The 15868-nt window shown below is 43.6% G+C and overlaps 1 protein-coding gene across 2 annotated transcripts; it reads right to left on the reverse strand.

The window, feature by feature from the left end:
• Window positions 1–2000: 2000 nt before the first annotated feature.
• Window positions 2001–15668, reverse strand: LOC128096900 (cytochrome P450 4A10). 2 transcript variants are annotated; one of them, XM_052717018.1, is made up of 12 exons: window positions 15480–15668; window positions 14213–14357; window positions 13555–13599; window positions 8924–9051; window positions 7923–8047; window positions 7401–7555; window positions 6871–6977; window positions 6579–6769; window positions 6349–6482; window positions 4732–4796; window positions 4512–4588; window positions 2001–2169 (listed from the first exon to the last, which is right to left on the reverse strand). In XM_052717018.1, the coding sequence occupies exons 1-12, from the start codon at window positions 15666–15668 to the stop codon at window positions 2001–2003; spliced, it is 1530 nt and encodes a 509-aa protein (XP_052572978.1). The 2 variants fall into 2 exon arrangements, with proteins under 2 accessions (XP_052572978.1, XP_052572979.1); XM_052717019.1 differs by lacking the exon at window positions 13555–13599 and having other exon boundaries at window positions 2137–2169; window positions 4512–4571.
• Between the last annotated feature and the right edge of the window lie 200 nt (window positions 15669–15868).

A 15868-nucleotide genomic window follows, 5' to 3' on the forward strand; every position in this document is an offset into this window, starting at 1 on the left:
CATTATAGCGTGCCTGTTGGCTATGATAATGCAACTAACTTGCCCTTTTGTCCTAACACCAGATAAACTGCTCTCTGAAGAAATGTAGTAAGGTTTCAACACTCTGTGCTGATTCTGTGGTCATAACCACCATGTGCCTCTAGGTGGCACCTGAATCTAAACAATATCATTTTAGATCTTCAGAACCCTGGCCATCATGAGGTATGGACAGGATGGAGACACCCCTTCTCTGATAGGAGGAAACTGTGACTGCATTTTAATGTTAAGGGAAGAATATTGAGAGACTCTAATCTAGGAGGAAGTTGAGCTGAGGCTTTCTGACTCTGATGTCTTTTGTTCAAAACTCTATCATTAACATCAGTTCTTTCTGAGTATATGAATCAGTGGGAATAAAGTCAAGAACTCTGGTGTGTGTGTGTGTGTGTGTGTGTGTGTGTGTGTGTGTAAGTGTGTGTATTGGGACCTCCTGAGTGAGGGAAAGTGGACACTGGGACTGGTGGCCGTCACAGATGACCACAGCTTCATCTTTATGACTTTTGAACACAGCCTGAGACTCCATTGGTCTTGGGCATGCACATGCATGTGCACATGTGTGGGTAGAATGTGTTAAGGGTGTGTATAGAGTGCTTACATGAGTGCCACTTTGTGTGTTCCATGGAGCGTGAATGCATGGGACAGTGAACTGAGCCTAAGTCTTGCTCATTGCTTCCAGGCAGTAGAATCACTTTCTGTTACACATTTCATCCCATTTGGAATCTTGTGGTTAGAGTGCTTGTCCTTGGCTGAGCACCCAGAGTTCCGTCCTCTTACTTTTCCTGTGTTCTCTTAGCATGGCCAGCAGGAAACTTTCTATATTGCTTGAACATTCTGTGCATGACGATTTGGGCTCATGTTCCTGCCCAGCTCTCCCCTTGGTCAGGCACTGAGTATCTAGTCTATCCTCTCCTGCCCAGGCTGCTTTAGCCCAGCAAATTGGTAGTTTTGGAAACTAGGAAGGAGGTCCTGGTTGTAGACAGTGGCTTCAAGAGAAGCCCGTTCTAAGAAGCAGAACATGGCATACCAGGACAGTCTGTGCATGGCATCATGAATCCTAGTCCAGGAGCAGTTTGAAGCAATGTAGGAACATGACAAACACCATGTGTGACACTGGGAACTTTATTGCTGAAAGGAGGGAAGATGGAGAAACTTGTGTGAAGGAGGTCAGGTAGAGAGATACTGTGCAGGAGAGAAGTAGACAAACAGACCAGGTGACAGTCGTGTAAAGGGGATGCCAGGTTTCACAATGGCTTCACAATGATGATCAAGCCGACATCTTGGAGCCCATGAATGGTTATTTCCTCATAATTCAAAAAGGCTTAGTATGTTGGATTGAGTAAGACAAACTGAGCTGGAAAATTATCTTGGATTTTTTTAGTGAGGTTGATGATGCCACAAGAGTCTTTGCAAAAAGGAAGGAAATTATAAGAGAGGGGTTCAGAGGATGCTGGCTTTAAAGCAGGGGTGATGGTCCAGCGCCAAGGAATGATCATTTATACTGAGAGTGGAGGAGGACTCTCCAGAGAACTCTTCAGGAGGAGGTCGGCCACACCAACAACTTGGTTTTCTGCCAGTGACACCCATTTCAGACTTCTGAGATCCAGAACTGTAAGACAATAACTTTCTGTCACTTTAGACAACCAAGGGTTGTGACAGTTGATGACTGATGTAATGAAGAAGTCATGTAGGGAAAAATAAGATGACACACACACAAGAAGCGAGGAAAGGAGGTAGAGGACAGAGGAGATCAGGGTTCAGATGTGGGTGGTAGGATACAGACAGAAACTAGGGAATGTAGAGGAAGGAGAGAGAGAGATGGACAGACAGGAGGACTGGAGGCACAGGAGCAAACAGGGCTGAAGAAAGATGAGCAGATGGAAGGTAAGATGGTGACAGGAACAGATGGCCTGAAGACAGGATGTTAGGCAGCGTGCTCTTAGAGCCTGTCCTTGTCCCTACCAGAATTAGTGGATCTTCTTGAGATACAGGTAGATCCCATTCTTGGATTTCAACACAAGTCGTGGTAAGAGGATGGGGACCCTGGTGGGATCTGGTAGCAGCTCAAAGCGGAGCAGGGTCAGGGCCACAACCACCTTCAGCTCATTCATGGCAAATTGTTTCCCAATGCAGTTCCTGGGTCAGAAAGGGACAACAAAACTCAATGACCTCTGACCCCAGAACATCATTCAAGCCCTGCCTTCACAGGTCTAACCTTTGTCATTACAGGCCACACCCACTTCTTCCTCAGGCCTTGGCTCTCCTGATTTTGATACAGCCTCTACATTTTTCAAGGCTACTTTGACCCTAGTTGTTTTAGAGTTACAAAATCTATTAGGCCAGTATTCTAAGGATTAGAGCTTGTGAATCATTTAATAAGTTAATCATTGCATAGTTAACTCCATCCAGGGAGATCTAGGGCATGAGTTTCAAAGAGTGAAATGAGATTTCAGTAGAAAGTTCCTACAGGGGGACTGAGTTGGGGCTCTTCAATTGGCTATCCCATCTGCATCCTACTTAGGGTACCTCTACCTCCTTCATCCATCAGCATCTTTAGTCTTCTAACTCTGCTTCAGAAATGTCCCTTGTTTCTCCTCCAGGCTTCTTTCTTGGACTTCTCTGGTCTTCCTGACCCTCCTACCACAATGACCCTCTGTAATTCCATTAGGTAGGGCTGTATTCAGATGCCTCGCTACAGCCATACCCTCTACTGGCTGGTGCCCTCACCTCTTTCCCACTCATCTCACGTCCTACTTTGGATCAAGTTGTTAAGGTCTTTAACAACTCCTTAACAGGCTGCATATTCCCAAAGCTCAGGCCAATGAGCAGCTGGCTTCTTTACTTTGCTGACTGCCCTGTTGCTCCTGGGCACCCAAGGCCATATTCAAGGACATGCCACAGTCAGGGCATGGCATGATGTCAGGAACATGGAACATTTTGCAAACTGCTCAAATAATGAGTGAAAGAATGGAGGAAGAATATATTTTTGAGAATAGACATATTTGTCTTGTGGAATACAGTTTTGAACTGGAGGCAGGGATAGGATCGTATCATTCATTCCCATGTTTTTATCTAGCATAGCACTTGACACACAGGAGTGCCTTCATAAGTTATTATACATTTAAAATAATTATTTTTACTTGACTCTAAAATTTAATTCATTTGAATTTAAAAAATGAAAAAAATGGAATGAAATACAATGAAAATTAAAAAACTTCTGAACTAAGCAAGGTGTGGTGGCCTGTACCTGAATTTCAGAACTTGGGAAGTTGAGGCAGAGGGATCATGAGCTCCAGGCAAGCCTGGGACTGTCTCAGAAAACATCAGCAGCAGTATGGTTCATTCCAACTTAAGCTCAGTTACCCAATACTCTCCTGTCTTCTAGTGTCAGTGACATGGTTTGCAGTGAGCAGAGGTGGGATGTTCAATCCTGAAGTACACCAAAAGCTAGATAGCCTGTGTCTGGAAGAACAACTGGCTTAAAGCCTGCTCTGTGAAAGCTTATTTGCCACTTGAGGAATTCATGAAGTATAGGCTCAGAAACATGTGCTTCTGCACTGTCTTGTTAAGCTCACAGTGAGTCGGGTCCCACGGGAGCCTTCGAGGATTTTCCTAGAAGCCATTGGAAAGCCTTTGTCTGGTTCAGTAGCTATATCAAGAGTGTTTTACATTTCACTCACCAGGAACCTTAAAAAATGCTATGTGTTACTTATAAAACAGAGGGTTTACTAAAAAAAACAAAACAAATAAAACAAAAAAACAGCTTAATCTCCTCCTCCTCAGTGCTTTTTGTCTGAAGAGAGACCACTCATCCTCTAATGTAACTTCAAGGAATGTATATTCTCTGTCAAGGTTTGGCCATTGGGCAATCAGGAGAGGGCTGTGAACATCAGCACTGATTCTCGGGTTGTGCTGGGAGCGAGTTCACAGGGAGTCGACACACTTGGAGTAAACCTTTCCTTAAAAGACCCACTGTAACTCCTCAAGCATCTGACTGGACAGTTGTCCATGCACACACCCCAGCAAACTAATCACTTGCCACATTGATTCTGGACTTAGAGAACTACCCAGCAAGGGTAGTGGGCCTGGCTGAGGTGTGGAAAAAGGCAGGACCTTTAAGAATTCTGAAACTTGAAAATCTAGACACCTAAAGTTAAATTCACATGAAAAACAAATCAACTTAAAGTACTGCCCCTAAAGTGAGGGAAATATCAGAACGCATGCAAGTGTGTGGTATCCACTGACATAAAAATTTGTCTGGCCAATGGGAAGGGCAATAGGTTAATGTCTTCATAGTGTCTTCTGAAATGCTACCCTCCCGTTGTGCACAGACACATCCCCAAGAAGATTTTCCATCATGTCCACCAATAAGGATATACCTGGAGATGTCATGTATGCAGGAGGTAAAAAAAAAAAATCAAGGTATGCTACAAATACCCCCCACGGTATATCCCATCAATATACACAGGTTGTCTCACCTTGCTCCTCCTGAGAAGGGCAGGAACGAGTGGCTGTGTCTGGAAGAATCCGGTGCAAACCTGGAAGGGTCAAACACCTGCAGGGAGAGAGCACCTCAGTCAGGACAGGTAGAGGTTAAACTCCTGCTTTCAACCCACCAGGAGGCAATGCCTAGAGGTGGGAACAGCGGAGCTATTGGTCTGGAGAGAGCTTCCCATGCCCTCCTCTGGGGCCTCCTACCTCTGGGTTTGGCCACACCTTCGGGTTGTGGTGGAGTGCATAAATGGAGAGTGTGACTGAGACACCTGTGGAGCAGATAGGAATAGGAGAGGAGATGGGTTATACCCAGGTTGTGAATTCTCGGTTCCTGAGACAGCAGGGGACATGCACGCACAGAAGGTCTGGATACTACAGATCATAGCTTTGGGAGATGTGGGTGACTTTGAAATGAGCTTGAGGTACAAATGAGGAGTATAAAAATGGAGTTAAAAAAGAGAAGCAAGAAAGATATGAACCTGAGTTTTGGGAGTAAATAAAATTAGAACTTAAATTTGATGAAGGATTTTCAGTAAAGATGTATAATAATTCAGGCCCCACAATGATCTCCCAGGTGTTTTAGTCTGGTTTTTCAGGTGAGTTAACAAAGTTTCAGAGAGGGATTATGTATTATCCCCAAAGTAGTATGTGATAGAACTAGGATTTTGACAGAATGAGGTGTGAGACAAAGGGTGATTTCCTGACGTTGTAGGGGGTCCAGTATCTGCTCATCAGTTCATCTCTGTCATCAACCTGAGTGCTTCTCAGAGACTGGACTATATATGCCTCATGTCATAGGATCATTGACCGCCTTCATTTGCTTTGACCCAAGAAAGAAACACATCTCCCTAGCCCCTGTATGATTCTTTATCTATCCTGTACAAGCCAGCAAATAGTATTTGAGAGCTGAAGTCATAGTGCCAGGCTCAAAGGTTTTTTTGTGAAGAATTTTCCAAAGCTTGAAGAAAAATCCTATTCAATATTTGGGTTACGAATTAGTGCTGCTAGTTGGGCATCAGATCATTTCCTCTCACCATCAAGTTATGGAGAGTAACCAATAGCCTTGGCAAGAGTCTGGAGTCACATTGTATTTGCTGATTTATATATTAATAGTAATTTTTAAAAATAAAAATTCCACAAATTAATCTCAAATGTAGAGGTTGATAAAAAAGATGTGTGTAGTGGCACAATTTGTCATCACATTGCTGGTGAGGTGGGGGCAGGTACCCACTGACCATCCAGCCTAGCCTAATAGGTGAGTTACAGGTCAGTGAGAGACCTCCTGAACTAAAAGTATCATGGCAAACAGCACCTGCTGAATGAAACTAATGTTGACCTTTGGCTTCCACTTGTAGGTGCAAACATACACCTGTGTTCCCAGTCCCACCATGAAAACACACACATGTGACAGTAAGGACACATGAAGGATAAGAGTGGCTATGAATTACATAGTGTTGGCATCTGGAATTTTGTCTGGAGTATAAGAATCAAAGAATGACAGTGTTCCCAAACTACAAAGAATGTCAGTGTTCCCAAACTGGAATGGATGCCTCATGATAAGGACATGGATTCAAAGGAAGGAGTGTAAGCTGATGAACAAGAAGAGATGCTTACAATTATTCATGCAAAACAGCAGAATTGGAGATCATTTAACTTTATAGGAGGTCATTTAAGCTTATGACCCACATTAGAAGATGCACTTTATGAGTAAGAAGAATTTACCCTTGTGAGTAAGGGTTTCAGGACTGTTGAAGCACACAGACTTTTGATCCTTCCTTATCTCTGGAATGAGTTTAGGTGAATGGGCCTGGGAACTCATACCTTTGGGTAAAGAGCGGCCATCAGGGAAGGTGATAGGTGTGCTGAGCTCTCTAACGATGCCTGGGACAGGTGGGTAGAGCCTCAGGGCCTCCTTGATGCACATGGTGGTATAGGGCATTTGGTCCAGGTGATCCCTAAAACAAGGTTCATCGTGAAGGGCAGGTAGACTGGAGACCAGTGTCTGCTCCCTGCCCAAAGAAGAAGAGTTCTTTCACCTTTTGAACTCTTACCAGGTGATGGACGATCCATCCCCCAGGAGGCTCTGAACTTCCTCCCTGCATCTCTGCTGGTGCTCAGGGTGTGTGGCCAGAGCATAGAAGATCCATGAGACTCCACTGGCTGTGGTGTCATGGCCCTCGAACATGAATGTGTCTACCTCTGCACGTAGATCCTTGTCAGACAAGCTGTCCCCATTCTCCATCTGGGGGAGGCAACAGGTGTCATCAGAGCTGTGCTTGTTCCTTGCTGTGTGCTCCCAGGCAGACTCTCTGTGATTCACAGGCCTCTGTGGCACACACTCACCCTGGCAAACAAGAGAATGTCCAGAAAATCCAAACGTCTCTTCTTTTTGACCTTCTCCACCTCTCCCTCATCCTGCAGCTGAGCTTTTCTCATCTTGATCACTCCATCTGTTCCAGAACATCAGTTATCACCTAGGCCCTAGAGCTACAGTAACCCCACATAGCTCCATGTGTCTCCTTGCCTAAAGCTAAGTGCTATATATAGGTGAGTAAGTAAGGAGTGGGCAACATTAGAAGACCAGTACCATCTGATGTATGTTAGACCTCCTCTCAGGACCATGGACCAAGGAAGTTCTGCTTGAGCTGATGGGTCAGATCTCACTAAACTTTGCCAATGTGATGACATCCACATAGCACGTGGCATTCTGAGATTCCCAACTCAGACATTTGCAGTGTGAAAGTATCCACGTGTGTGTGACCCCAGTGTTATAGGGGCACTGAAGGGCCTAGATCTGCCTCAGAGGTCATCAACAGTCAGCCCCTTTGAGCTAATCCTGGGAAAGGAGAAGAGAGAGGAAGTATAGACAGAACCTGTGTGATCATGAGCAAGTTGACAGGCACGGTTGGCCAAGCGGCCATTGGAGGACAGACTGTAGACAGTGTCATTCTGATGAAAGATGTTCCGCACACGGGAATAAAACAGGTTGTTCAGGTCCCCAATGGCCTGGATGTAGGTCTTGTAATTTCTGAGGAAGATACAGAATAGATTAGACTGTGGAGAGATCTGACCAGCAGATAGAATGGACTCTGGGAAGAGATTTTCTGTATGGTAAGACATTGAGGCACACATTAATTCTGTCTTATAACCCTTGTAATTTTCAAACTGCAGAAGGGGGTATGTGTATCTAAGTATCCACCTCAGCTAGGGATCAGTGCTCTGTGGTTGGGACAGGGTTGAATTTTGTCAAGAACTGACCTCGGGCTGGAGTCAGACTCTTGATTTTTTTTTTTTTTGGTGGAGGCAAGTATCCAAGCTGCCTCACCTGCATGTCAGATGAGGCTATATCAGTTGGTAAGAACCAAAGGCCCTGAAGTTCAAGTGTTTTCACTCACCTATCCACCTGGACACTACCCTTCTGGCTGAAGGCACACTTCATGACGGTGTCTAGGGTCATCAAGGAGATGTGTTGAAAGATCTCGATAGCGGAGTCCTGAGCAGCCAGCTGTTCCCATCTGTCCTGCAGTGGGAGGGAGCAGTGACCTAATTTCCACAGAAGACTTGTGCTCAATAGACTTAATTATTTCCCTGTATTTTCAGATACCATGTTCTAATCCTTTACAAACTTATAAGATAGGAGACAAGTTTCAAATGTTTGCAACTAGTTACCATATTTTATCTGACAAGCAATGCTGTTTTGGGGTGGGTAAAGAAGATGCATCAGTGTTTGAAGACCTGAGCCCAACCTGAGATAATGGTAGGACTTTCATGTATCAAACCATAAGAAAGCCCAAGTAGCCACTATGGGCATTTCTAATGAGGTCACCAATGACTATGTATTCATCAAAGCTTGTCGAGAACAATTGAGTCAGAGTCCAGAGTCCTGCTGAAAATTTGTGGTATGGCAGCCTTGGCTATGACAATATGGATCTGGCATCCATTACCCTGCTGAGCCACTCAACTCCATGCAGAAGCACTGAGACCAAGGGAAACCCTGACTCAGTATCATCCTGGAAAGTCCTTCTGAAGTTGAGGATTTGAAGAGGGAATTGGGGTCTCTATCTACCATGATGTTCATTGCCTTTGGCAATGAGAAAGTATGGCCATATCCTGGTACTGTAATATTTCTGGTCCAGCTGTTTTTGAAGAACCTATATTCATAGTAGAATACACATGTGGAGCTTGTTGTGTTGTACACTCTGAGTAGGTGAAGATAGAGCTTGAGAGAGAGATAGGAGAGAGAGGGGAGTATGAGGAGCAAGAGGAGAAGGAAGATGCTGCTGCTGCTGCTGCTGCTGCTGCTGCTGCTGTAGTAGCAGCAGTTGCAGAAGCAACAGCTCTTGTAGAATGGACAGCATATCTGAGGGAAGCAGAGTAGAAAATCAAATGAACTCACCAACATCAACCGTACAGAGTCAGCCATGGTCTTTACATAGGGCTTCAGAATGTCATAGTGGAAGGCTGGGGTTAGCATCCGCCGGTGCTGGAACCATGGCTGTCCATTCAGCAAGAGCAAACCATAGCCTGGGTCAGAGATGGGTGCGTTTATGTGAGATGGAATCAGAGAGACAATTAGATAAACTTGGGGAGAGTTGTGAAATGGAACTGAGGATAACAACTCTGAAGAATGGTACTGTTCAGAACATGAATTCCCTAGCTAGTGAGACTGGCATATAGTCTGTGATTATGACATCTGTGATATAACATGAATTACTAAATGATCTTATTAATAAAAAACCCAGAGCCAGATATTGGGGTGAAAGCTGAAAGACCAGAGAAACAGAACAAGCCAGCCATATTCTTACCTCTATGAAATCCTCAGCCTCAAGAGAGTGAGTTCCTGTTTCCTGATGCCTTATATACCTTTCTCTGCCCAGACATCACTTCCTGGGATTAAAGGCATGTGTGCTTCCCAGTACTGGGATTAAAGGTGTGTGCCACCACTGCCTGACTCTGTTTCCAGGGTGACCTTGAACTCACAGAGATCCAGATGAATTTCTGCCTCCCGAGTGATAGAATTAAGGTTGTGTGCCACCAGTGTCTGGGCTCTATTTCTAATCTAGTGGCTGGCTCTGTCCTCCAATCCCAGGAAAGTTTATTAGGGTGCACAAGATACCACAAAAAAAGATGGGACCCCATGACAATGATTACATTAGGACTATGATAATGTCACCAAACTCACAAACACCACCCAAAAATCAGCTTTGAACTACAAACTGCTCAGGACAATTTAATTGACCAGCTGAGATGATCCAGCCTCACAGACTACTGAGCCAAGGACTTGAGATAAGCCCTGCACTTTTGCATTAAGTGGAGACTGAACAACAAATGATATAGCTACCTCTCCCAGGACTTGACCATTAACTAGAAATTTTCTTTTCAGGATCCCTTTAAATGCTGTTGTCCCCAGACAGCAGGAAGTAATATTAAGAACATGAAGCCCACATTCTCAAGAGGTGGGGTGGGTGTTTTTTTGATCATTCAATGGGTTGTGGATAATTGTCATTGTTTAGGATGGTTGGCTACAAGTTGTCAATTGATAATGGTCAGGAAAAAAAGCTAAACAAGGAGATTAGATTCAGAGTTTCTGTTTGAAAAAAAAAAAGATATCAGATCAAGTCCAATCTTTGGCTGAGGTCAGAAGTCTAGAACGATATCTAGGAATGAGGCAGGGCCTAGACAAGGTAAACTTGTCTCTGCTTCCTACCTCAGTGAGGTTAAGAGGATTATGGGTTGACAATTTGTTGAAGTTTTGTATACCTTTTGTGTTGATAATATTTGATTTATATCGCACTAAAGTTGGTGGCTATAAAAATATTGTGCATTTCTCACTCTTAACCATCCAAATATCACCCTGATTTACTCAAGCATAATTTGGTTTTGGTTCATTAAAAATATTTCATGAATTTCCAATTGGTAACCTAGATACATCCAACTGAAAGGAAGTAGGAGCACTAGTAGGTGAATTCCTGTTGATAAAGAAGATAGGTTATTTTGTGGGGGGACTTCTGACAGTGGAAAGGGGGGTGTCTCTGACTCTTTTGCCTACTCTTAGGACCCTTTTCCACCTATGTTGCCTTGCCCAGCCATGATGTGAGGGTTTGTGCCTGGTCTTATTGTATCTTGTGCTGTTCTGTTGATGTCCCTGGGATGTCTGCTCTTTTCTGGGAGGAAGGGTAGGTAGTAAAACCTGCAAGAGGGGAGGTGGTGGGGAATTGAGAGGAGTGGAGGGAGGGAAAGCTGCAGCCAGGATATATTGTATGAGAAAAGAATAAATAAAAATTTAAAAAGAAAAAAGAGAAAAAGAAAAAAAAAGAGGATATAGATATGATAAAATAAAAGGTTGATTATTGAATCTACTCTGAAAAAAAGATATAGAAACAGTGAATAAAGGGAAAATTATTGAATCTACTCTGAAAAGAAAAAAGAGAACACAGATATGATAAGATGAAAAGGTAAGTTATTGAATCTACTCTGAAAAAAGGGTGAATATGGATATGATAAGATAAAAAGGGAGATTATTGAATCTACTTTTAGAAAGCAACTACTAGTTTTAAATATTTTACATTGGATTGGATTTTTGTATATTGTATACAAATCATGTATATTGATACAAATTTGAGATTGATTTTGTTAGAAAATTGCTGTGGATGATTGATTGATAAATAAAACACTGATTGGCTAGTAGTTAGGCAGGAAGTATAGGTGGGACTAGCAGAGAGAAGAACTGAGAGAACAGGAAAGCAGAGAGGAGGAGACGCCAGACTGCTGTCCAGGGAGCAGGGATTGATAAATAAAACACTGATTGGCTAGTAGCCAGGCAGGAAGTATAGGTGGGACTAGCAGAGAGAAGAACTGAGAGAACAGGAAAGCAGAGAGGAGGAGACGCCAGACTGCTGTCCAGGGAGCATTATGTAAAGGCAGCAGGTAAAGCCACGGAACATGTGGCGACATATAGATCAACAGAAATGGGCTGAGTATCAGAGTAGGAGCTAGACAATGGTAGGCTCGAGCTAATGGCCTAGCAGTTTAAATAATATAAGCATCTCTATGTTTATTTTATAAGTGGGCTATGGGATTGCCAGGGTTTGGTGGGACCTGGAGAGAAAAACTCTAGCTACAGAAAATACTATACATATATTTCTATTCTTGTTCAAGGTATTGTACTTATACAGTTCATTTAACAATATAATGCAATTTTCTAGTCCTTGGAACTTATTACCAACTATTTAGGATAATAAAGAAATGCAGGCTAGTAGTTAGTTATTACAATTGAACTTGTAGTCGTATTAGGTATGTTTTCAAGGTCAAACAGAGATATATTTTAGATAGGTCATCTTCAAACACTTCAGAGATCTACAGAATATGGCATTTGAGATATTTTTAATAACATAGATTTTTTTTTCTTTTTTTTAAAAATGACAATGAGACATGTCTACTCATGGCAGCACCAGTCTACTTTAAAGAAGATGATGGGCATTGAAAAAACTCCTTATGGAGTTTACTTTCTTCATGGCAATAGTTAGCCACTGGGCAAGAAAGTGCCATTGCCTTGACTGCTGACAGTATGCTGTCCAAAATGGACAAGCAGGGTACAAAAGAAAGGACTGCTGATCCTTGCCAAGACAAGCTTTTAAAGGAAAGCTCTTTAAAAGATCCTACTTCACAGATGAGTCTGTCAGATATGCTAGGCCTGTAGGCTGAAGATGGATGCCCCATCATTCCAGAGGAACCTTAGGTGACTGTCCAGGCAGCCAGTTGTTTCTGTCATTTCTCACATTTTTTGGAAGTTGCTTGTTTGCACTTCCTCCTTACTCAGTTAATATTATTTCCTTCTCAGGTCTCTGAGAAGATTAAATAGTTATAGTTATAGTTTTCATTGTTAACAAATTCAGAACAGAAACTAACTGAAGAGGTATAAAGTGTATAAGAATGAAAGACATCAAAAGATATTTTTGGCTAGTAATACAAGTTAGGATAGAAAGTGAAATAGGTACAACATTTTGGACTCACCAAAATAAGATAAATAATGGAGTATTTTCTCTGAATCTGTCAAATATTAATGGACTGGGCATTGTTAATGTAATTCTTGACTATATATTGTATATACCTATTGTACTTATTATATATATATATAGTTTTTCTTATATTAGTTATAACCTTTTATTATTTTAGACAAAAAGGGGAAATGTAGTGATATATTGTGTACCCTAATAAACTTTCCTGGGGATTAGAGGACAGAGCCAGCCACTAGATTAGACATAGAGCCCAGACCCTGGTGGCACACAACCTTAATTCTATCACTTGGGAGGCAGAGATCCGTCTGGATCTCTGTGAGTTCAAGGTCACCCTGGAAACAGAGTCAGGCAGTGGTGGCACACACCTTTAATCCCAGTACTGGGAAGCACACATGCCTTTAATCCCAGGAAGTGATGTCTGGGCAGAGAAAGGTATATAAGGCATCAGGAAACAGGAACTCACTCTCTTGAGGCTGAGGATTTCATAGAGGTAAGAATATGGCTGGCTTGTTCTGTTTCTCTGATCTTTCAGCTTTCACCCCAATATCTGGCTCCATTTTTTTTTATTAATACAACCTTTTAAGATTCATGTTACACTGTGAGATAAAAATTGCAAAAGAGCCAGGCGGTGGTGGCTCATGCCTATAATCCCAGCACTCGGGAGGCAGAGCCAGGCGGATCTCTGTGAGTTCGAGGCCAGCCTGGGCTACCAAGTGAGTTCCAGGAAAAGGCGCAAAGCTACACAGAGAAACCCTGTCTCGAAAAACCAAAAAAAAAAAAAAAATTGCAAAAGAGTTGGTGGTAGACCAACGAAGGACATACACAATGTTTAGATAAGACTGTTCGGAGAAGTGAAGGGTCACAATAGAGCTTCTACTTCCTCTAGGTGGGAGTGGGGCTAGATCAAGACCGTGGTAACCTGTCACATTTTGTTCTCTGTGAAAAAGAGTCACAACACTTGAAAACCCTAACTGGGACTAGACTACACTCCCAATTTAGACATGCATACCAATCCAAGGAGCCAGCAATCTGTAGGCACCATTAGCCTTTGGATCTGAAACAGAAACAAGAAATGGGATAAATAAGGCAGCTGTGGTTGAAGCCACTGGCTTCTGTGATCTTGTGGCAAATGTCTAAACAGTCAGGCTTAGGAAGCCAGGATTCATGTACCAGTAGCTGAACTCCCCCAGAGCAGGGATGGTGAATTAATGAGGAACAGTTCATGTGTTCAAAGTCAAAGAACAGGACAGTGTGATAAGTGTGTGTGTGTGCGTGTGTGTGTGCGTGTGTGTGTGTGTGTGTGTGTGTGTGTGTGTGTGTGTGTGTACACGCGCGTGCGCATGTTAGTTATGATTCTGGGCAGGTAACAATTAGAGATTTCAAACCTCAAACCAATATGCATTTGATATGTGATTTTCAGACCTGGAACAATTTACATGATTTACTATCTTAATTTGGTTAAATAACAAAGAAAGATGAAGACTTTTGGCTAAAGGCTTGAGATTTCAGTACAGAGTGTTGTTGGCCATGTACTGGGCTGTGGCCGGGAGGAATGGTAGGTAGAGTGTGTAGGGCAATGGTGGAGTGCTACACTCTTCTGGAATGTGATAGCCTAGGGTGAGTTACAAAGAGGAACTTATCTCTTCACAATGCTATGTCTCTCTCACCTGATCGCCCCAGAATCACCTTCATGTAGTCAGGGTCATAGACAGTAAAGTAAGCTTTGCTCCCCCAGAACCAGCGAGGAAAGCCACTTGGAAAGTTCTCCACACACTTCATAATCTGCTGTAGCTCCTGGTCACTTTGGAACTGCTGTTGAGGGAAAGATAAAGCAGTGGGACTCTAGTTTAGTTTTTTGAACTGGAGACAAGAGCAGGATAAGCACAGGAACAGTTCTAGATTTTTCAGAAGCAGCGAGCAATTTGGAGCAGTTTGATGGACTATGTATGCTGTCACTTAGAGCTTTGCTATACTGGGGACTGCTCCTGAGCTGGATTTGATATGCTTTGGGGTGGATCCTCAGTTCTACACACAAGCACCTCATACTCATCTCCTTCTAAGAACATCCATTGCACAATCCTTTGTTGAATACCTTCTCATGTATCCTCCTACTTGGCTCTGTGCCTTGTTTCCTGGGGCAGCAGTGGAAGGAGTCAGTACTGCCCATTCCCAATATACAGGGTGCTACAACATCTCCTTCCTGGGAGATCTCAGACACCTGTGCCTGGCTCTTGAGATGAGCACTGTGGTACAGGGAAGTGATGGTGTGCTTGAATCCAAGTAGCTTACAGTGTAGGGTGCTTGGAAGGAGAATGGAGAGCTAAACAGACCCCAAGGAAATTCTAACATCAGTGCCCTCATGTGAGGACACTACACAGACTTTTTCCTTTATGTGCCATGGCTTCAGGATTTCATCTTGTAATTCATCCATCCTGAAAATTGCTCCCCTCCAGGGGAATTTTCTAGGCCAGCTACCCACTCATCCCAGCAGTGTGAATTCTTCCTGTGCCTGACAGCTCCTGAGATGTGTGCCATTGCCACACCAGGAACCCCACAAGGCAAGGTTTCATCTCACTGATGTCTGCATTCCCAGGCAATCTCTGAGCTTGGGAGAGAATAGCCAGGAGTCACTAAGCAAGGAACCGCCTAGAAGCTACTGGAGAACAGTAGAGGCTACTGAAGGTGCTCAGTCTGAAGAGGAGACTAGGTAGGCTCAACCACAGCCTTGCAGGTGCAGGGCTATCAGTACAGAGCTGAGCAACAGCCAGACAAGTTGAGCCACACTAATGCTGGAATGTGTCTCAGCCTGAGCTGTGTGTCTCATGAAGTACTTGGACTTCTTATCCAGGGGGCTTTGTCCTGTGAACTTGACGGCTAGTCTGTGAGACCCCCATCCTCCCTGCTGTCCCACCCACCCTTCCCTTTCCTTCATACCTTGTGCCCAAAGAACCAGTGAAAGGGTGGGGATGGGAACTGCTGGAAAGCCTTGAGTAGCCATTGCCTGTGCAGGTAGAACTGGACTGCTTTCAGCAGCAGCAGGAGCAAGCCAAGCACCGAGGCCACTTGTAGGAAACCAGAGATGCTGCCTGCGAATCTGAGGGGGCTCAGAGCAGAGACACTCATGGTGCAGCCACTCCTGGGTCACAGACTGTCCTCACTCTCAGGAATCCTCTCTACCTCCTGCCTAAATCCTGTAAGGACTGCCCACCCGTCAGTGGGAGGGAGAAAGGTTAAGGCAGACATATCTTGTTCTCAAAGTGCAATTGGCCAATTAAAGTGAATGATTTACCTTGGGAGGCGGAGAAATGATTTGTCAACTGACA

Source organism: Peromyscus californicus, unplaced genomic scaffold, assembly GCF_007827085.1.
Source record: "Peromyscus californicus insignis strain IS unplaced genomic scaffold, ASM782708v3 Scaffold_5__1_contigs__length_169319896, whole genome shotgun sequence".
NCBI classification, from domain to species: domain Eukaryota; kingdom Metazoa; phylum Chordata; class Mammalia; order Rodentia; family Cricetidae; genus Peromyscus; species Peromyscus californicus.